Source organism: Gopherus evgoodei, chromosome 4 (genome assembly GCF_007399415.2).
Source record: "Gopherus evgoodei ecotype Sinaloan lineage chromosome 4, rGopEvg1_v1.p, whole genome shotgun sequence".
Lineage (NCBI taxonomy): Eukaryota > Metazoa > Chordata > Testudines > Testudinidae > Gopherus > Gopherus evgoodei.
Window position 1 is genome coordinate 143,856,078 of NC_044325.1, and position 23,152 is coordinate 143,879,229.

The 23,152-nt window shown below is 43.0% G+C and overlaps 1 protein-coding gene across 1 annotated transcript; it reads left to right on the forward strand.

Annotated features, from left to right (window-relative positions):
* The first annotated feature begins 413 nt into the window (after positions 1 to 413).
* On the forward strand, positions 414 to 13,536 carry LOC115651274 (interleukin-20-like). The gene is made up of 5 exons (XM_030562212.1): positions 414 to 473; positions 10,833 to 10,898; positions 11,797 to 11,949; positions 12,280 to 12,354; positions 13,459 to 13,536. The coding sequence occupies exons 1-5, from the start codon at positions 414 to 416 to the stop codon at positions 13,534 to 13,536; spliced, it is 432 nt and encodes a 143-aa protein (XP_030418072.1).
* Positions 13,537 to 23,152: the final 9,616 nt, after the last annotated feature.

The window sequence follows — 23,152 nt, forward strand, 5'->3', positions numbered from 1 at the left end:
GCCTTCATGAGGACTAGTGTCTTGGCTAACTGTTTTTAGGGGAGTAGATTTTAAAATTAAAAAACCACTCCTAGGCAAGCTCCTGTTCAGGTATTATGCTGAAGGGGGATCAGGGATGCAATCCTGTCCCATAGATGCCAATGGGAGTTTTGCTGTTAACTTGGGGGGTGAGAAGGACAGGAGTTCACCCTAGTACAAAACCCTGAGTCGCAGAGTGTATTTTTTAAATTGTGTAGATGAAGGATAATGAAGAAATATTTTCTCCTCATTGATCAGCTATCCCAGCCAGCCAAAGTTTCTTATTCTGCAGCAATATGAAGATCTCCTGCCTTTCCCTCTACCTCCTTTCTACAATGTGCTGGTTGTATTTGACACCAACTACTGGGAACAAAATCTTCCAATTTGGACCTTGCATGATTTCAATGAATATTAATGAAATTAGAGCCAGCTTCACAGCAATCAAAGCAACCATTGTAAGTATTGCCCCATGCGCTGTAGCTGTAGAAAGGCCTGGACAGTTATGGTTTGACCAACCAATATCTCTTTTAAATCGGTTATCTGAGGACCGGGTGGCTCAGAAGATTGCAATATGGAGCTTTAGTAGTGACTCGGGGACAGATTCTTCCTTGCTCCACACTTTGTGCAGTCATTTTCATCACTACGGGAGTGCAAAGTGGGTGTATAATGCTACTGTTCAGCTGTGTTAGCACTTTACACTGGTATAAATGCCAACACGAAGTGCAGGGTAATGGAGAATCAGGCCCCCAAAGTTGCCACCATCTGATGTCTCTTAAGTGACCCATTTGTGAAATGAGTTTTGGTGGCTCTCAGTTCAGTTCCTTGTGAGTTTAAAAAAACAAAAGCAGCCACACTCCACAGACAACAAAACAGTTCATTGGGCAGTCTCAGTAAAGTGGCCAAGGACAGAATGAGTCTTGGAGGCTGAACTCTTTCTCTCCCGCACTGATCCCTCCAAGTCAGAGATGAGATGTGCGGATGAGCATGCTGAACCTGAGTGTCAAGCAGATTTCACTCTCATGAGATCATCAATCACCAACATGTAATTGACTTTCAGTTTTTAAGAAGAAAAGCTCTGTTTATATGCTGTATGAATTAGCTCTGTCTGAACATCCTGGTAGCTAATATGCATTAACATCATTATATTTTTCTCTTTCTGTTTAGCAAGCCAAAGACGCCGTCCGAACCATAAGCATTTTGTCATACCCATACTCTCTGCACAATTTCACTGTAGGTACCATTATTGCCTTTGCTGAATGTATCCTTTACAGCTGATTTTAAGTGGGCCATTTCTCAAGGCTGACTGTAAGATTCCACAAAGGTGTGCATTAGTGCTGATTGAAAAGTTCCAAGGGAACATCATTCCACCAGAAAATAGTGTTTTGTCAACTCAGACATTTTCCATGGGAATGTGTTGATTTCAACAACATTTGGTTTAGAAAAAGAAAAATTAAAACAAAGTGACCTTTTCGGAACAGAACATTTTGATTTTTGTTTGTTTGTTTCAGAACATATTTTTATTTCAAAATTTATATTATTTTATGCGATAAAATATTTTAAAATAGAAAAGCTGAAATTGAAATGAAACATTTTGATTTTATCAAAGTGAAACATTTTGATTGACCTGAAACAGTTTTTAAAATTTTGTTTCACAAGAAATTTAGAAATTGAACATTTTTCTTTTGATTCAGAATGAAAACAAATTTCAAAATAGCAGACTTTACCCTGAAGCAGAAATGCTGGTTCCCGTGCAGCTGCAGTATGAATACATGTACAGTACATAGCTAAGTGGACTAATATGGGCTGGTTACATGAATTAAGAGAGATGACTCCCTGCTGCTGTAGCCAGTTCTTTTGAAAACAAGATTTCATGTTGATAGTATTGGATAATGAACAGGGGACAAAACCATTTTGCTCAGTATATTACTGTAGTTGTATCTCTTTGGGTGTGATTCTCTTCAGCTCTCACAAGTGAAAGAGCCTCAGGCTAGATCAGCGTTTGGGATGGGAGGCTACTCAGAGGTGCTGCAGGAAGGTGTTGGTGCTGATAATTTATAAATAGCTTCAGATGTATTAGAAGGTGTTGTACAGCTGGAGGTATCATCTTTTGGAAGAGACGCGTAGCCAAGTTCTTGGCTGCTTGTTGATATTAAAATCCTATAGAACTTTTCCTAATTGGTACGGATGATAACCCTGGCAACTTGATCATATTCCAACTTGAGTAATAACCTTCTTCACACCAACATTTCCCTACCAATTTAAGTTGTTTTCCTCACATGTATTCTTCACTTGCTAGGAGGTTTGAAAGTTTGTGTGTTTCCCAAGCTCCAGGCACATTGCAGCAATGAAAGGATGTATTTTCAAAAGGGCTGAGCACCCAACAGCTCTCGCTATTCACTATTGAAAGTCAGGCAACTTGTTTAGGTGCCTTAATGGGTCCTTGTCACAGGGTGGCTATGTCCCCTCCACACCATCTCCCATGAATGAAGTCAGTCCAGTTCCCTTGTGCCAGGACAGGTGATCCCATTGGCCAATTAGGAGGGCAAGGCAGCACCTGGGGACTATAAGAGACTAGGGCAAATCAGAGACAGGGAGACCCAATAAGTAAGAGAGACCTGCTGAATCAGAGCTGCCTCAGTGGGAGTCAGGGGGCAGGTGAGGTCTGCCACAGACACTGTATGCTTAGGAGCTGGGAGAAAGCTGAAGGCAGGAGACAGCAAGAGGCGTTTGCAGGTTGGTGTCCCCACGCCAGAGAGGCAGGACTGGAGGAGGCTGAAGGCAGGAGGAACAACAGAGGGAGTTACCTGCTGGCTCTGAGCCAGAACCGAGGAAAGAAGGCAGGGGAGCAGTGGAGGAGCTTACCTGCTGATGTCTCCAGGATCATAGAGCTGGACCCAGAAGAGCCATGAGAGGGCTGGGGGAGTGAGGGATGCTCCCCTGGTAAAGACAATCTCCAGCAGAGAGGCTGTGAGGGCTCCCACTGGGAAGAGTAGAAGTTACACTCCAATAGGAAGGGTTGGGGTGGCTGTCCTGGTACAAGGACAGAGGAGGATGGCTGAAGAGACTGGGCATGGTCAAAGGTGCTGGTGTGTGATGTGGGGCATCATGAGACAAGATGTCGGGTGATCTTAATGACTGTTTGCACTGGGGTGAGAAATGAACTACATGTGTTTGGGTCTTTTGTTTGGATGGTGTTCCCAATGTCTGATTATAAACCAGCCCTGAGGAGGGTACATTTGTGTCAAGAGAGCTTGCATAGAGTTACTGAAGACTCTGAAGGGGAAACTGAGGCAGGCGTGACTATCATGCTGTGGCCTGCCGCAGGAGAGTCACTCCAGGCAGGGGCTGCCCTAGGACAGTCCTCTTGGGAGCTGAGTGCTTTTGAAAATCTATCCTAAATCCATTGTAAACATTGTAGCAAAATGTATCAAACAGAATTTAAAAAAAAATTATCCATTCAACTGCCATGTTTAGCACCAAAGATGGCTGCATTTTAGTGATGGGTGAAGTGGTCACTGATTATAGGTTCTTTTATAGCACTTTCTAAAGCACTTAAAAATAAAAAATACTATTTCTCTTAAGCCTGCAGATAGATGTTGCGTCATCCATCACCTGTTAAGATTCTACGTGGACAAGGTCTTCAAACACTGTGAGACTGAGGATTCTCATGTCAACCGGAAAATCAGCAGCATAGCCAATTCCTTCCTCAGCATCAAGAAGAAATTCAGACAATGTGTATGTCAGGTTTCAATAAATTCTGGTTATCTCTAAAATGTATGTTAAATCCATTAACATGAGGGATATGAACAAACTTGGTATAGATTAAATAAACCAGCCGGAACGTTTCCTGAGGTTCCAAAAAGTTTGCTTAAAAGAGAGAGTTCATACTGTTAGGGGCTTCAGCAAGGAACAGAAGCATCAAAACACCATGAAAAGAATTGTTCACATGTACTCATCACTGTGAATCTTTGAGATTTACCCTTGCACCACATAGCTCCTATCTGAATCTGCAAAATAGTATTCAATTGGGATCTTGAGCAAACCCTCGCTACGGGGCAAATTTCATCCTTGGATGAGGCAGTCTGATTTAAGGGAATGCCGTATTTTGCACAGTTTAGCAAGAGCTAGCCTATAAAAGAGTCTCCATATTAATCAGAAAGCCACAGCTTATTAAAAGAGAAAAGCCTAATGAATTTGCTCTTATTTTTCTAGAATGAACAAAATGTGTGTGAATGTGGAGAGGAAGCAATAGAGAAATATAAACAAATTCTCACCAATTATGGACAGGTAAATTGATGAGACTTTATCCGCTAACGCAAAGACTCAGGTTCCTTTTCGCTCATTTCAAATTGCCATCATTATTTACCAAATATTTCTTTCAATCTACTTCCAGCTGAACACTGCTTCTGCAGCAATGAAATCCCTTGGGGAGCTGGATATCCTGCTAGACTGGATGGAGAAGGCTCATTAGAGAACAGAATGCAATAACCAACATGCTATTTTTAAAGGTCCTTTAAAGTTGTTCAGCTGCCATGGTGATGAGTGGGGAATAAGGTCTAAATCCAACTTTCTTTGAGGGTCTTCCTGTTGATTTGAATTGGTAATTTAAATGTTTAGACATCATCTTGCATAAAGAACGAGTTATTTCAAGCTCACGTGTGGTTTTTCAAATCACAGCACTTATATTCCTGATAAGCCTTGAAAGACTTTCTCTGCTATTAGGGTAGTTTTTTTAATTATTCTTTTTAGTTGTGGTTAGATGAGTCTCTTGTAGCAATGCAATGAAATTATTGTTTAGATTGTGAGCTCTTTGGGACAGGGACTGTATCTTCATCTGTGTTTGGAAAGCACACAGCACATCTTGGGAGCTACTTCAATCTAGATATTAGTCAAGAAGGATGCTTACAACCCTAGGGCTCCACTTACAAGACCCCCTCAGGTAGTGAACTCCCACTGAAACTAGCAGGACTACACCCTGGGGAAGGCTTGCAGGATTGGTCCCTATAAAAGGTAATGCTCATCACCATGGCACCTCTTCCTGGTTGTTCTGGGAATTAGCTCTGTCCAGCAGCAGAGCGCCCCCCTGGTGGTGTCTCACTTTCCATCAAGACTGTTTGTGGGGACCTGTGTCACCCCCAGACCATGGCGTTCTCTTCAGGGCACAACCCTTCCAAGGCAACCAGCAGTCCTTTGCTCAGCCTTTCACCATAGTAGCGAACTGCAGTCCCTAGTTCAGACCCTCATTCAGGGGCAAACTGCAGTCCAGGCTGGAGCTCTGCTTGCTCCCCTGGCCCTGCCTAGCACTGCTCTGTCCCAGGTACTTCTCTCTACAGACAACCAGGCCTTCTCCCTCAAGCTCCAGGGAGAGGCTGCCCTGCAGCCCTTCTTATAGGTCCCAGCCTGGTCCTGATTGGCTACTTCTAAGCCTTTCTCTGATTGGCTGGGTTCTGCATAGCCTCTCCAAGGGCTGTTATTAACCCTTTCCCAGCCAGTGAGGGGCAGCTGCCTCATCACAGTCCCCTAATTTTTCTTTTTAAACCACAAAAGAATTACTATTATCTCTTGAAATAATGCTTAGTGTCATTGTGTCTCTACATGTGAAACCATTTTCTATGTAAGATAATTTATTCTCAAACAGAAAAAGAACTGTGTTCTTCCCATATGTATTATGTTATCTGCAAGACACTCAATAAGTATATATTGTACTGATCAATTGCACTCATCTTAAATAAACATTATTCAAAATTATGCTAATTCTGCCTGGTCTGTGTTTGTGAAACTTCCCAACAATTACGTATCTGATTCTTGTTTGTGACTTATTTGATATGTTTTCTTTGATGATACACATTCAGTATTGCCAGCCCCACATATTCAGAATTCCTGAGTCAGTCTGTGATGGGGTGTCCACCTCACACAAGACTGGAAGAGGGCCAAATAGAGCCAGGGAGCAGGGAATTGATTGACAGCAGGATCAGCTGGGCAGGAACAGAGGCTGCCTATAAAGCCAAGACGCTAGCAACAAACAGGGGCAGCAGTCACTCCCTGGGAGAAGGGTTTGGAGCTGGTACTCCCAGAGAAATTGGAGGAACTAGGAATGGTAGGAAGCAGTCCAGGGAAGGAGAAAAGAGGGCTCGGAGTGTAAAGCCCAGAACTGCTGGGTTGAGGGTCCCTGGACTGGAACCTGGAGCAGAGGGGAGGCCTGGTTTTCTCTACCAGCCACTGAAGGAGTGGCACCTGGGGCCAGAGCCGGTTCCAGGGTTTTTGCTGCCCCAAGTGGTGGTGGGGGGGAAAGCCACATTCACGATCAACGGTACTTCTGCGGCAGCTCCATCGCCGCTGCTTCATTCTTCAGTGGCAATTCGGCAGCAGGTCCATCCCTCCGAGAGGGAATGAGGGACCCGCTGCTGAATTGCTGCTGAAGAGCCAGATGTGGCTCCCCTCTCCGTTGACCACCCCAAGCACCTGCTTGCTGCACTGGTGCCTGGAGCCGGCCCTACCTGGGGCAGTGAATGGGAAGAATGCCTAGGACAGCTCAAGGAAAGACTTTGATATACCCCAGAAGGGGGGAACACTGAGTGAGCTGGCTGGAGGGCTGAGTCATGAAGCAGATGCTGTGGTTCTTGGAGGGAGAGAGGGGCTGCAAACCAGAGAGCGCGACAGAGTGATGGTGTGCAACTGTGGAAATGGGCTTTGACCTGATGAGCTAAGCCAGTGTCACTAGGAGGAGGTGCCATCCTAGTGGTGAGTGGAGCACTCTGTCACACAGTCCCAATGAGATTGCTTTTAAAGCCATGACACTCTGAAAAATAATGAACGCAGGATTCATATTTGCCTTCTCGGTTTTATGCCTTTAGGTGTCACGTTTTTCAAACTTTTGACTCCAGTCATAAGGGCTAGAAACTTTATTTACATGAAAACGGAGAGTCTTGCATAATTATGACTTTAGGAGCTGGAATTAAAAAATCAGCTGCAAGTATCATAAGACTTACTATGAAGTCACAAGAGTTAGCAATGGTGCATATTATAAGATCCTATGCATTGCATATGGCTTGTTTCTCTGTCAGCTGCATCTGCGAAGGGAACAATACATAAGAGCTAAAATTCAGCTTGTGCAGCTTTGCTGCTCTTGAGTCCCATAGAAGTGCTCAGAGTAGAATTTAGGTGAGACTTAAGTGGTACACAGATGTTTGTTGTGGTTACATGGGGGATTTGCCCGGGGAAAAATTTCACCCACTACAATTTACAGTATATGCACTCAGTATGTTTTCACATGGATTATTCATTGACTTGCAATGGGGGAATTTGTTCCTGAGGGATGCATACCTGGAGGATGGCATCGTCCATTGCAGCCTTATACAATGGCCATGAAATGTTACCTGCCCTGAGAGAAAAAACAGCTCGTAATCCTTTACTGTGATGCTGATCGCAATGGAAAAAATGAATATTTCACTCATCCTTACTAGTCCCTAGTCAGGGAGTGGGTGCAGTGGTCTGACAGGTAGGGTTATAAAGGTGACTAAAATAGCTACCTAGTGATGTCTGTCCTGTGCAGGAGGTATTTATTACACATTTGTAAATGAGCCAGATTCATTCCAACCACACAAAGCCTGAGTATCTGGGGCCTGTGCAGGTAGAGTGCAGAGAGGTCGTGGAGATGGATCTCATCTTGTCCCAGCCTAGGTCCAGTGTACCAGGCTGCCATGCAGTTCCCTTCAGCTGTTATTCCTGCTAGGGGCTGGAATAGTGGCCAGAGCCTGTTGGTGCCAGTTGCATATGATACTGGTATCGCTGATAGAAGGGAAGAAATAAGCGATTCTAAAGAAGTTAAGGATGTTTAGGTGCACGTCACAGGTGCTGCAATCTGGAAACCAAAAGGAGATTTTGATGCGATGTCTGGAATGTTTAGCTTCGGCTTGCTGCTGTTGATTTGTAGTCTAAGGTTACCACTGTATCTCAATGTGTTTTTTTTCCTTCTAAGGGGAATGAGGAAGCAAGTCACTTGAGTCTCCAATGGACAGGACTGCGAAGATGGGCACTCTCAGGAAATGTTTTGCCGGGCATTTCTTAAAGTGCTTGATATCCTTATGCAAAATATATAAACCTTTCCAAGATACTGAATGTAAGCCAAGTGAGGAAATGGATGGTCGACAGCAAAGCAGAAATCCCATGGGGATTCCACCTTTAATTTCATTTCCTTTTTCTCACCTGTATATAAATGGGAAGCAACCTCAGCGTTGGAGAGATGATATATGACAAGACAAGACAGAACACATCTTAAAACAAGGTGAGAGATTTTTTTCCTTTATATCCTTTTACAGTACTAGCTCTGTGTAGTTCATGTATATAGTTATCCATAAACACATCAGTTAAGTATAAACACGCATTAGACTGATGCACTAGGTCAAATTAAGCCTTGGTGTAACTTCAGTAGAATTAAAACAGATGGATTTGTTCCACTGAATATAGGACTAGACATTGTCTGTCTCTCTACGATACTTATATGACCCTCTTCACCATAGTATCTAAAAACTTCACAATTTCTATTATATACTTATGGTCACAATGCCTCTGTGGGGTAGGCTAATGCTGCAGTTCCCATTTTGCAGATGGTGAACAGAGAGACTGAGGGCTTATCTACATCAAGGTCTACCCTATGAATGTTTATTGGCATAGCCATCTTGTTCAGGGGTGAGACAAAGCCATGCTCCCAGCCAGCATAGCTATGCTGCAAACTCCCTGGTGTAGGTGCAACTATGCTGACAAACAAATGCTTCCATCAGCATAGTCAATGTCATTTGGGGAGGTGGCATTACTGTGTCAGCAGAAGAACTCCTGCAGGGATAAGCTGCGTCTAGCTGTATTGGCAAAGCCTGTATAGTATAGACCAGTGGTTCTCAATCAGGGTTACATGTACCCCTGGGGATATGCAGAGGTCTTCAAGGGGTACATCAACTCATCTAGATATTTACCTAGTTTTACAACAGGCTCCATAAAAAGCACTACCCAAGTCAATACAAATTAATATTTCATACAGTGACTTGTTTATTCTGCTCTCTGTGTACTATACACTGAAATGTAAGTATAATATTTATATTTCAATTGATTAATTTTATAATTACATGGTAAAAATGAGAAAGTCAGCAATTTTCAGCAGTAGTGTGCTGACACATTTCTGTATTTTTATGTCTGATTTTTTAAGCAAGTAGATTTTAAGCGAAGTGAAACTTGGGGGTACGTAAGACAAATCAGATTCCTGAAAGGGGTACAGTAGTCTGGAAAGGTTGAAAACCACAGGTGTAGCGTAGCCCATAACTAATGGGCTCTGTAATATGGACTCAGCCTTATTTTGGCATCTTGCACCCCCTCCATTCCTTATCTAATCCTTCTCCCCAAGTACCTGCAGAACGAGGCCACCTCACCATTTATTTTTAAAAGTCTTAATGCTTTGTGTAAAATGTCAATAAAATGACTCAGCTGCATGAGAGGCAATGGAATCCTATGAAGAGGGTCCCAGACCAAAAGAGGACAGAAGTGGTGGTAGGCTTTATTCTGGTGTACTCCGGGGGATGAATTTCAACTTCATTCCATCAACTCATCCACTTGCCTATCTCCATTACACCATTAATCATGGGGCAGTGCCTAACTCACCAAGTTTCTGTTCCTCCCAGGGAAGAGGATGAACTGTGACAATGTCATACAAGGAAATAAAACTTTAAGGTGACAAATTCCCTAATCGCTTTCCGGGGGTTTATGATGTCTCAAAAAAAAGTGGATGCATTCATAGCTTTAAGTGTTTAGCTGTGCCTCATATTCCATTCGGGACCTGCTCCCATTGAAATAGATAGCATGTACAGATGCTTAGAGAATTTGGTTCAATAAGGTTGAATTTCCTTGTGTGACACTGTTATGGGATTCTGAGGTGTTCACTCTCCTTCCTGAGGAGCAACAGAATCTTGGTGCCTCAGCATGGGGGGGATGAACAAGACACCTCTTTAGGTCCCTTCCAGCCCTTTATTTCTATACAGTCTCCTAATTTCAGATCCCGGTGTGCATATTGAAATACAAGCAAGAAACAGTCAATAAACCAAACATTTCTATCACTCCTTGAAATAATTGGCATGGTTCCTGCATCTGTTTCTCTCTGGCTTTCCTTCCATTCATCCGTCTATCTAAGTTCAGGGTTACAAATGTAGAAGTGACGTCTAAAGGGACATGTCAGTGGCACGTTGGTAAATGGATGAATTGAAGTGAGTCTATGTGAATGTAGAAAATGTCTTAGCAGGTGTAACATGTATGTTGGAAGGAAAGGAGGGACGAAGATGGGTTAGCCTACAGTAACTTAATCTCCCTCTAGACACAGGACTCCACTCTGAATTTGAACCCCAGTGTTCACAGCATTAGTTTTCTATGTTGCAAAATAATGATTTGACTATGTAACCCAATGAGCAATGTTTTATTTCCTACTGAACAGTTGTCACAGCTAGAAGAGAGTTTCTGTAACCTGCAGAGAAATGAAAAGTTCTTGCCTCTTCCGTGTCATCTTTGCTACACTTCTGCTGTGTCTGAAACTCAGTGCCAGCCTCAAAAGACTCCACTTGGGCCACTGTGTGATCTCTGTTAATATCCATGAAATAAGGCACAGCTTTGCAGCCATTAAAGAAATGACTGTGAGTATGGACTATCTGGAAATGCATCTGCAGTGGTAGCTCAGAATCCTGCTGAGCAGCGCTATTGAAAGATCACTTGTAAAAGCAAACCTTCCCACAATGACATGTCTATCTGATTATTTTTATTTCTTTCCCCTTCCTGTTCAGCAATCCAAAGATGAACGTACTGACATCAGAATCTTACACAAATCATATTCTTTGCAAGACACTGAGGTACGTACAACCTCTATCTACTGGCCAGGTGAATTTGGAGATGGGGAAGATGGAATTTGAGGTATAACAGCCTTTGAAAGAGGGTCTGGCTTGGATTCTTCTCCACATCCTGTTACTTAGTCTTGATTTGTACCTTCTTTGATGCTCAAACCTCCCTATCTCTCCGCACCTCTCCCTTCCCCCCCAGATCGGTCTAGAATTCATTGAGGATCCAGCCCTAGTGACCATAAAGGAGTCAGGTGCATGGATACTATGGTGAAGGGCAGCAGTTTAAAACCTTATTTAGTCCTACTAAAGTCAAAGGGCTACTCATGTGAGTAAGAACTACTTGTATGAGTGAGGGTCTAGGACAGGGATCGGCAACCTTTCAGTAGTGGTGTGCCGAGTTTTCATTCATTCACTCTAATTTAAGGTTTCGCATGCCAGTAATACATTTTAATGTTCTCAGAAGGTCTCTTTCTATAAGTCTATAATATATAACTAAATTATTGTTGTATGTAAAGTAAATAAGGTTTTTTTAAATGTTTAAGAAGCTTCATTTAAAAATAAATAAAATGCAGAGCCCCCCAGACCAGTGGCCAGGACCCAGGCAGTGTGAGTACCACTGAAAATCAGCTCTTGTGCCGCCTTTGGCACCCATGCCATAGGTTGCCTACCCCTGGTCTAGGACTAGATATGTGGATTCTTTGGGGCAGGAAGTTAAGTGGGGCACAGTTTGCCGAGGGCTAAATTTATACATGTGTAGAGGGTTAGCATAAGACCAATGCAACATTTAAGTCCTTGTGTAGCATTCCATCCATATACTTGGGTGTCATGTAGACAGATGGCTATGTAATACATGACTCCTTGGTTTTAACAAGGATTTTTCCCCTGTGTAATGAGATGATTTTCTTTTTAGCCAGTGGACAGGTGTTGTTTCCTTCGTCACTTGCTAAGATTTTATCTGGCTACCGTTTTCAATCACTGCAAGGCATCCAGTCCCCTCGTCAGCAGGAAGGTCAGCAGCATAGCCAACGCCTTTCTCAGCATCAAGAAGGAGCTGAGGCTCTGTGTAAGTCAGAGGGACTGGGCCAAATTCTGCTCACAGCCATGCCAGTGCAAACTTGGTGTAAAGCCGCTGAAGTGAATAGAATCACTCTGGATTTACAGTGAGGTAGAAAATCTGGCCAATAATATATAGAACAAGTTCTAATTATGGGCCAGACTCCACCCCCGTTACTTGCCCTGAGTAGCTCCTTACTCTGGGAGGAATCCCACGGGATTACTTGAGAAGTATGGTACTACTCAGCGTGAGTAAGGGTAGCAGAACTTGGCTCTACAATGAGGTATTGTTCATGCCTGTGTATCTGTCATTAATTACCTTCCCTTTATCCCTGTCCAGAATGAAGTCAGCATGTGCCACTGTGGAGAGGATGTGAAGCATAAATGTGGACAAATCCTGAGCCAGTATGAAAAGGTGAATCACTCTTTGCTTTCTGACGTAGCTAATGCATGTGCAGAGAGCTTCTCGTGCTGGAAGCAGGAGTCTGGCTTTATTATATGACAGCTGAAATGCTGCTGACTTGGGATGCTATCTTTCCTCTCTGGATTACCTCTGATGGGAAGTGCCCTGTAAGACTCTTGGGCCTGGTCTACACTAGGGGGGGGGGGGGGTGTCGATGTAAGATAGGCAACTTCAGCTATGGGAATACCGTAGCTGAAATCAAAGTATCTTATCCGACTTACCTCCCGTCCTCACCACGCTGGATCGACGTCCGTGGCTCCCTGTGTTGACTCCACTACTGCCACTTGCTCCGGTGGAGTTCCAGAGTCGACAGGAGCGTGTTTGGGGATTGATATATCGCTACTAGATGAGACGCGATATATCGATCCCCCAAAAATCCATCGCTACCTGCTGATACGGTGGGTAATCTGGACGTACCCTTGCTCTGCAGCTGCCCATGCTGTAACTATTCTGTGTTATGTAAAAAGGCCATTAGTCCTCAGAGATGTCAATGCGTTGAGTTCCTCTAGGTAGCACTCACAGACTCTTCAGAGCAGTGCGTGTTGTTTGGGGTTATCTGCTCAGTGTCCCTTCCTGGATCCCTTGTTCTGATCCTATGACCTTCACTCTCAGCCTTATTTTTTCATTGTTGATTCCCCAGGCTTGGTTGATTTCTGGGTTATGTGGCCTCACCCTCACAGGGTAGGGAAGATCTTTGTTGCTTTGGAGGAGCTCTGCCTCCCAAAGCCAGTCATCAAATAGGCTGACACCTTTCATCAGCACTAAAATTAACTTTAAAATAAAAAAAGAGAAGATGAAACAAGCAGCTGAGGTTCAGTGTGAGGATGGGGAGGGGCGGGAGGGCGTGGGTGAGCGCACGCACGCACATGCATGAGATCACATGTGAGAGTTATTTTCATCGTTTGTCAGAGTGGCAACTGAATATTTATTGCTATCTTGGTTGCAGACAGTGATTCTGGGGCCTTGTTGGGAAATCAAATGGCCCTTTAAAAATGAGCCTCTGTTGTTATAACTGCATTAGCTGTTAAGTGAGCAATTCTCTCTGTTCCCTTTCAGATGGACGTAGCCTCTGCAAGTCTGAAGGCTCTTGGGGAGCTAGATATCCTATTGGACTGGATGGACAAGGCTGATTAGATGGAAATCTAGAACTGCCATCCTGCAGGGCTCCATCTTGCCACCTTAGGAAAACTCCCATTGACTACAGCATGAGTAAGACATAGGATTGGGTCCTAAATCAGGCTCTCTAAAGAGTTCTTTTATGGCCTGAATTCCTGCTTCCGTTGAAATCAATGGGAGAGTAACTGTGAACCTCAGTAGGAATGGGATCAGGCCTTTCATCAGCAAAGCTGAGGGTGCCCAGCACCACACAGGGAGAAGGCACTCAGCACTCTGCATGATCACACCCAGAACCTCTGTGGCACCAGTCCAACAAATGCAGCTGTGTAACTTGAAGCATGTGAATAGTCCTCTGTGCTTCTGCTTAAGTGTTCAGCAGGATGAAGGCCTGTGGGCCCAGTTCAGCCCAGGTGTAACTCTCAGGTCTAATTAAGCTATGTGACCCAGTTTTTATCATGCCATGCAATTGGCTTTTATAATTTCTTATGACAGAGAAATATTTTCTGCAGTGCAGACTTTTTTCAGTTTTTATTATTTATTAATTTATTTATTTGTATTAATTTTATTTATTGGCCCTCCAGCTTAGTGTTATTCTGGGCTAAATTTATATACAATGTACCTTTAACTCACTGGTAAAGCCAGCAAGCATGGTGTGCTCCCCATTTGTGTTATATTTGTGGGGCATCGAACAAGCGCGTATTGTATGAACCCCTCTGACTTTTCCTAAATAAAAAGTACTGGAATGACAATATTGTGCTTAGCCTGCATGCGAAAATGTCCCTTAGCCAAACCCCAAACAATACAGCTGATTAATAACAGCCTGTGATTATACAGAACCATCCATTCAAAGAGGTCAAAGCACTTTACAAACACAAATGAATTAAGCATCCCAAGAGCCCTGTTTAGGCAAGGTAAGATTATCCCCTATTTACAGGCGAGAAAGTAGAGGCAGAGGAGTGAATTGACTGTTCAAAGTCAAAGAAGAAGGTTCTGGCAGTGCTGGAAAAAGAACCAGGTGTCCTAACTTTCATCCATTGTTTTAAACATAAGTTCATCCCTAGTGTCCCCCAAATGTCTCCACTCATGTCTTCATCTAACCAATCAAAAAGTGGCTGCCTAAAGAAGTAGCACTGACATCTGTCATCTGGGTAGGCATTCATACCACTTTCATCACCGTGGTATCCGAGTTCCTTCCTTCTATAATGCATTAATAAATGAGTCAAGATGAACCCAGTTCCATTTATTTAGGGCATCCATGAGAGCATGTTTCCTATGCAGCCCATAGGCATTTTGTGGTTTCAGGCCTGTGGTAAGTGTGTGTAACAGATTAGAACAGGCATTTTGCCAGAGCACTCTTGTAATTTGTGTTCCTGGTATCACTGAATGTTTAGGATGTTGAAATTCCCCCTGCTGAACTTGTCCTAGGCTGGAAAGTTCAGTTCAGGGGTGGGAGCAGCATCCAGGGTTTGGGTTTGGCCCATTTAGTTCTGCAAAGGAAAAGCTTTGCTTCAAAAACCATCTAGAGTAAGACATACCTCCCATACCAAAAGGCTAGGCTGCTTTTCCTGGGACAAGAAGAGAATGATCTTTCCTTGCCTCTCAGTTTTCAGAGACTGCTCGGATGGCACAGTGGCTAGGATGGTTCCAGCAGCTAAACAGACAGTTATCCATCAGATCCACTTCAGCGTTGCACATAACCTCATGAGATAGAGACTTGTATTTTGCAGTGTCTCCTTTTCTCTGGGTAACTGGCCAGTATACTCCAATGGTCACCAAGCCCTAGAGGAGGGAATTTGAGGGAAAGGACACCATATTTTTATCAGCGTAAGAGGACAGTTGTAGACATTTGTATAACTGAGTGATTTTATTTGTTTCTATTCAGTGTGGCCAACTCCTGTGATTTTATTGTGATTCTCATGAGTTTATAGAGATTTTCACTTTTTTTAGTGTTTTTCTTAAAACCCCGGCTGCTGGAATCATGCTATTGCATGAGATTCTCAGCTTTAATTTTAAAAAAAACTTTTCTTGCCTGAGTGGATGAAAAAAACCTGGAAAAATAAAGCAAGTGCAACCTCACAGCTGAAAAGTCAGAAGACAAGTAAAAAGACCTAATATTTATTTTTTAAAAACCCTCATTTTTAAACTCACATGATTTGGGGGACTGGACTCAACTGGGATTTTTGAACATTTGGGGTTGGCAACACTGTTAAGAGACCCTACACAACCACCCACAGGAGCACTTACACAGGACTTTACCAATTAATAGTTCCAGACACTGAAGCCTTTGGAAAGGGCTCAGTGCCCCGCACTGGCCTCAGGGACTGCAGTCAGCACCATTAATAACATTGTCAGTTCCTAGCATTAAAGTGTTGAGGTTCATCTGAGCCTCTTTTTCACGCCCTGCCCCTCTCTTCCCACAATACCTCACTCTTCATAGGCTGATAAAGTATCTTCCAAACCAGAGAACAACCCTAGTCACCAAAGTCTTCCCCACCTCCGCTGCTCCATTGGTTGGCCTGCTGCTCGCAAAGGAAATTTCTAGTGAGGCCATAGAGGTGGTTTTCAGTGGCTCTTCCCTGCAGGAGCAGTGAGAAGAACAAGAAACCACTTGGGGAAGACTCTGTTTTACAGAGTTGTGTAATTCTATCCATGACATATGGAAATAAGCTTCCCATATCATTAAATAGAAGTTGCCTAATGCTTGTGATTTCATCACTGTCAGCCCAATCCCAAGAGAATCCAGCAAAGACCTCATCCATACTGTGTGCATCTAGGCTGCACTGCCTCTCCACGTACGTTTTGGGTCCTTATAGCAGGTGCAGTTAGATTTTTAACTGGAGCCAACTGAATCGTTTGCTGCAAAGAAGGCTCTTTTTTTTTTCTGTTTTCAAACTGACTCCAATTTCTGAGGATGCCTTTGCTACTCACAAGTGTTCGTGTGAACGCACTTCACGCTACCTGGGCTTTACTCTGATTCGTTTTAAAAAGGAAAAGCTTAAAGCCGAAACATTCCCAAACTCAGACCAAGTCCTTCTGGAAGTTCAGAAAGAAGGAGCAGGAATTGTCTCTTTGTTCTGAGTTTGTCCAGAGCCCCTGCAATATAAACAGCGCAAGCTGTTAAGATGGATAGATAGATGATTATAACTATTAAAATCCTATTTGAAATGTCCTTATATATAAATCAGAAATGAAACACAATATGCAAGATATTTTTAATCATTTTAAGGAAGCCTGTGGTCATAATTTGCCTTGAAAACTCATTCTCTTTTAGATTAAAAGTTCCTGTAATTATTGTGGCTAAGTCAGCATTTCTATCCACCATATCCCAACCCCATTCCCCACTGTGGTATATAGACTTTATACAACACTGCTGTTCCCACATGGGGTCCAGTCCAACAGCCCTTACTCACACAAAACAATTCTTACTTGTGTAAGTAGCCCCATTGACTTCTGTTGACTTCATTGGGACTATGTAGTTGACTAAAAACTATCCATATGAATAAGGGTTGCAGGATGGACCATTATTCTGTACTAGACATTGCTGGCATTGTGGTCATCTCTGAAGTTAAGGATACGTCTACACTACAGGATAAATTCGAATTAGCTTAAACCGATTTTATAAAACAGATATTATAAAGTCGATTATGTGCATCCACACTAGGCACATTAATTCGGTGGTGTGCGTCCGTGGTCCGAGGCTAGCGTTGATTTCTGGAGCGGTGCACTGTGAGTAGCTACTGTAAAATAATGAGGCCAATAACGTCTATTTGCGTCCACACTAACCCTAAATTGATAGAGTAATATCGATTTTAGCATTACTCCTCTCGTTTTGTAGGAGTACAGAAATCGATTTAAAGAGCCCTTTAAATCGATATAAAGAGCAGTGTAGTGTGGACGGGGGCAGCGTTAAATCGATTTAATGTTGTTAAAATCGGTTTAACAGCGTAGTGTGGACCAGGCCTAAGAGTCAAAAGTTAAAGAAAGGATATAAAAATACTTTTAAAAAATCATACAACGCTGCCACCTAATGGCAATCCTGATGTTGCAATAATTCAAATTGAAAAGGTTAGTTGAGGGCAGATTTTGCACTTAGAAGGGAACATGGGTTCAAACGTTGCTTCCTTTCCCACCATTGTAACTCCATGGATTTTCAGCTTATTGCTGGTGTAATTGAAAACAGGATCTGGCCTGTACACCCTGATCTACAGAGCTTCAGGCTAGATTTGCAAAGATATTTAGGCATTTAAAGATACAGATAAGCACCTATTGGGATTTTCAAAAGCTCCTAACTTGGTTAAATAATATATCTATCTATCTATATAGAGAGAGATATACCTATCTCATAGAACTGGAAGGGATCCCGAAAGGTCATCAAGTCCAGCCCCCTGCCTTCACTAGCAGGACCAAGCACTGATTTTGCCTCAGAACCCTAAGTGGCCCCCCTCAAGGACTGAACTCACAGCCCTGGGTTTAGCAGGCCAATGCTCAAACCACTAACACTGTGGCTTTCTCATGGGACATAAAACAGCAGATATAATTTTTGCTGCTCTTCAAATACACTACAATGGTACACTACAAAAAGAGGCCTTATTGAAAACAATTGGAGTTCGGTACCTAAGCTGCTTAGGTGCTTTTGAAAATCCAAGTAGATGCCTTTCTGCATCTTTAGGTGCCCAAGTACCTTTGAAAATCTGGCCCTTACCGTACATCCCATTGGCTTTATCTTGCAGTAATTATGCATTTCTTTTAACTACAGATTTTGTTTGCAATGTGTTGCAGGCCAGAAGGTTTACTTCTGATTCTTTCCCTATTATCACAGAGCATAAAAGTGAACAGAAAAGTGTGTCATGGACCAGAGGATATTAGGTGAGAGCAGGTATGAGATTGTGGATTTGTACAACTAGGGCAGATTTGCAAAACATTGGTTGGGGAGAGTGGTGGAAGAAGTTTGCATGGCCACTGCCGATGCTGGTACCACCTGGAGATAAGCAAAAGACTTCACTCTCAGGAGCTAGTCGCCTAGCATTATTTGTCAGCACTAAATTAACACAAAAATTCATTTAATATCTAGCTAGCTAGCTTTCTTCATATGTAAACATTAAATCTGAATTTCTGGTCTCCTAAACTACCCTTTTTGTTCTTCAAATAGTTTCCCATGCCAAACTGGACCCTGCCTGTAGTTATCTCCTCTTAAGCTGTGTGTAATCTGTCTTGTCACAATCAGGTCTATGTATTTTTTCCTTCCACTTGTCTCACTGTCAGCGTGCTGTACAATAGTATCTCAATCCAGAATGGGAGTGTTCACTCCCATGTGCTTTGAGATCACTTCCCAGAGTCGGTGTTCAGCATTGCGGTGCCTGAGGGCAGCTTAGACGATTATATTTGTGACATGTTTCCTGTTTTCAAGTCAGAGCAACAAAACATGAATGGGGTGGTGACGTAATCACTTCATCTTCAGGTAAAGCTGCTTGTCACAGAATAAATCCAAATCAGATTCTTGATTCCTGAGAACAGTTCCAATGAAAGCAATGGGACTGCTTCTGTATTGGCCTGATTCAATGGAAAGTGAAAGTCTTTCCATTGACTTCAGTGGGCTTTGGATCAGCTAAGCAAGGGCTACAGGATTGGGCCTCACATCTTGGCGGGCCACACATTCAAAGTCAGGACTAAATTCCTCTCAGGGTCCAAAACACTTAGTTCCAATGTTTTTGCATTAATATCATTCACCAGATTAAATTGATTTAATCCATAGGGAAGAAGGAAGGTCTTGGGGCAAGTATCAGGAGGTAGCCGTGTTAGTTTGTATCCACAAAAACGACAAGGAGTCCGGTGGTACCTTAAAGACTAACAGATTTATTTGGGCATAAACTTTCATGGGTTAAAAAACGCACTCTTTGTTGGTCTTGGGGCAGACACACAAATCTGGGAGTCAGCAGATCTGGCTTCAATTCTAGGTCTCAGGCTTCCTTGGGACATGTCACCTCCTCCCTCTGTGCCCCAGTTTCTCCCTCTGTGAAATGGGGATTGTATTGCTCCCCAATCATGGATGGGGGAGGGGTTGTGAGGCTTGACCCACTAATGTTGGTAATAGGCCTTGAGAAATGCAGGTGGGGTTAGAGCTGGTTGGAATATGGTGCTTCAGTGAAGCTGAATCATTTTGTGGAGACGTATTGGTTTCCACAAAAGTTTTGTTGAGAAGGTTTTTAGGTCTAGGTGGAGTGGAGGAGAGGAAGAGTCTCTCTAAGGGTATGTCTACACTTGGAGCTGGGGGTGTGATTCTCAGCTGGAGGAGATGTACTCACACTAGCTCTCATCAAGCTAACAAGTTAAAAATTGTGTATAACCACAGCTGTGCGAACAATGGGAGAATGTGCCCATCTGAGATGCTAGGCATGTGCTTGGGGTAGCTAACCTGTCCAGCCGTTTGTGCTGTCATGGCTACACTCTATTTTTAGCATGCTAACTTGATCACAGCTAGTGCAGGTATATGTCCTTGAGCTGGGAATAATATCCCCAGCTAAAGTGTAGACATACCCTAAAACTGGGCAGTTAGGGTAGTGGCTGGGATGTGGGAGAAACAGGTTCAAATCCCTGTTCTGCGTGGCTCGGAGTGATCTCAGAGGAAAAGCTCTGGTCTGATTCAGGCAGAGCAGGGACCTGGCTCTGCTACAGCCCATGTTGGTACTCTAACCCCATCAGTTTACAGATCACATGTCCTTGTGTTTTCATTCCAATGCAGAACAAAAACAAAGGCCTAGGCTACACTAGCGGAGGGGTTCGAACTAAGATGCGCAACTTCAGCTACAAGAATAGCGTAGCTGAAGTCAAAGTATCTTAGTTCTACTTACCTGGCCGTCCTCACGGTGGCGAGTCGACTGGCACGGCTCCCCCATTGAAGCCACTTACTCCTCCTGCCGAGGTGGAGTACGGACGTCGATTCGCGGATCGATTTATAGTGTCCAGACGAGATGATAAATCAATCCCCGATACATTGAACACTACCCGCTAATCTGGCAGGTAGTATAGAAGTACCCTAAGTTAGAAACTTGCCACAAAATAGAACTGTTGTTCCCTGGGCAGCTCTAAGAGTTTTAGAAGCTCTAGGTAGAGACTGAAATGTAAAACTATTGTTTAAAAGATTATATAGTGTCATATGCCTTTTTTTCATCTGTAATGAGATCACACTAAATATATTTGGACACATGCACAATCAGTGAGTGAGTCCAAGTTTTTGATGGAGGGATTTGAAGACAGGATTCCTGGGCTCTGCTGACGAGTTCCTGTGATAATTTGTGGAAATGACTTGCACATTTTCATGTGCATCAGTTTCACCCATCTGAAAAAAAATATTTCCCTGGGAGGCTGGGAAAAGTAATAAACTCCCATTCATAAAGTACATGTGTTAGGTGTTAAAGCAGTGTCAAACAGAGCTGAGTGAATAACTGATTGTTTGATTTGGGAGGGAGAACCCAAATATGTGTTATTTTCATTTCATTTTGAACCTAAGCTGAATTTTTTTTCTTGCTGAAACAAAAAACCAAGGAATTTTCATTAGGGCTGAACGGAACGCATTCAGTGTGGTTTCAAAATGACATTTCAAAATGAAACTGTTTGGAAGTGAAATGTCAAAACAGTTCATTTAGAAAATATAAAAACAAACTGTTTTGGCTTTTTCAAAAAGAAACCTTTTTTATTTGGCTGAAATTATTCACCAAATTTGACCCATATTTGTGAATAGTTTCTATTGCCCCAAATTTGCGTATTTGGGGACTTTACCATTCAACCAAAAAACTTCTCTTGGTTCTCTAGAGAACTGCACTATCTGATACTACAATTCCCCTTTGCTTGCAGTGTAATTGAATGAATTTTATTTGCCTGCAGGTTCTTTGGTGTTCTGTTCCCATTGTACATCAAATGCTAGGCAATAGTTAAGCAAGGTGAGTAATTTAATGGAGACTTACAAGGAAGTTCTGCTAGTGATTCAGAAGCTGTCACTTTCTCTTTTGAGTCCATGCTTAGCCAATGACCAAACTTAGGGCTAGGTAATGGGCCATGCTTCTGATGAGATGGCAAACTGAGATTTCAGTCATTTAATGTGGATTGTTGCATCGGCTGCAAGGCCGGCTCCAGGCATGAGCAAATGAAGCAGGTGCTTGGGGCGGCCAATGGAAAGGGGCAGCATGTCCGAGTCTTTGGTGGCAATTCAGAAGCAGGTCTCTCAGTCTCCCTCTATGGGAAGGACCTGCCGCTGAATTGCCACCGAAGAATGAAGCGGTGGTGGTAGAGCTACCGCCAAGTGCTGCTGATCACGGTTTTATCTTTTTTTTTTTCCGCTTTGCCAGTTGGGGCAGCAAAAAAGCTGAAGCCGGCCCTGATCGGCTGAGCTGTGTGTTGGAGACTCAGGACTGGACTAGCAGAGCATGTTGCTTTGGGTGACCAGATGTCTTGATTGTATAGGGACAGTCCCAATATTTGGGGCTTTTTCTTATTTAGGCTCCTATTACCCCTCACCCCCTCTCCTGATTTTTTCACACTTCCTGTCTGGTCACTCTAATGCTGCTTGTCAGAGATGAGGTGTATTGGCAGTGTTCACTCTCTTTTTTGCAGAGTGACACAAGACAGGAGTGTGGGCAAGAACAGGGCAGAGAGGAGGATGCTTCCAGGTGGGCTGAGGATGGAGCCGACTCTTTTTTTCCCCTTCTTAAGAAATCCCCAACCTTAAGCACTTCCCTCCAGCTTCCTTACTTGCCACTCCCCGGGGGACACTTTCCATGTACACACCTTTTTCCGTTGCACCAGAGCCATTTGCTCATTTCCAGCAACTCTGTGCAGGCTTGGGCCTGTCACCCCACTCATTCCTTTCTGTATCTAAGTACACAGTCCATTAGATCCTTTTACAACAAGTGAAAACATAGTGATACGAGAGAAACTGGTCCAAGCAGCAGTCTTCCCTTGTGGAGAAGTATAGGGAATATAGATTTTATATATAATTTTTCTATTGAAAAGATTAAGTATTGTCCCTTTTTTTTGCTACGTTCAGGAACTGCAGTATTTAACAGAAATTGAAGAGGTTGGCTTTATGGCAGATCTATAGGATTTTATAGGGTGAAAACAACAGAGTTCTATAGAAATTAGAGCTAATCTAATATTAATTCTATAGGGATGAAACCAGCAGCATTTTACAGAAATGACCCTAAACTCCTATAAATTTCAATAGAAAATGCTAACCATTCTGTAGGTTTTGGGGAACGTTATAGAAGGGATTTAAGTTTTTGTTAAATTCTATAGGATTTTTCCATAAGGTATGGGACAAATTCATCCCTGTATAATTCTTTTAATCTGTTGGATAAAATAAATAGATTGAGCTCCCTGAGTCTTTCATTGTCAGCATGTTTACAAATCCTTAATTTATTCTTATGGCTCTTCCCTGAACTCTCTCCAATTTTTCAACATCCTTCTTGACGTGTGGACACCAGAACTTAGAGTGATCAGATGTCCTGATTTTATAGGGACAGTCCCGATTTTGAGGTCTTTTTCTTATATAGGCTCCTATTACCCCCCATCCTCGTACCAATTTTTCACATTTGCTATCTGGTCACCCTACCAGAACTGGACACAGTATTCCAGTAGAAGT

Bases quoted from the DNA above. Each gene is read 5' to 3' on its own strand.
- LOC115651274 (XM_030562212.1), top strand. From the start codon at position 414: ATGATTTCAATGAATATTAATGAAATTAGAGCCAGCTTCACAGCAATC. The intron at 10,899-11,796 runs GTACGTACAACC...TTTTCTTTTTAG, and splicing joins ATTCTTTGCAAGACACTGAG to CCAGTGGACAGGTGTTGTTT. The intron at 12,355-13,458 runs GTGAATCACTCT...GTTCCCTTTCAG, and splicing joins TCCTGAGCCAGTATGAAAAG to ATGGACGTAGCCTCTGCAAG.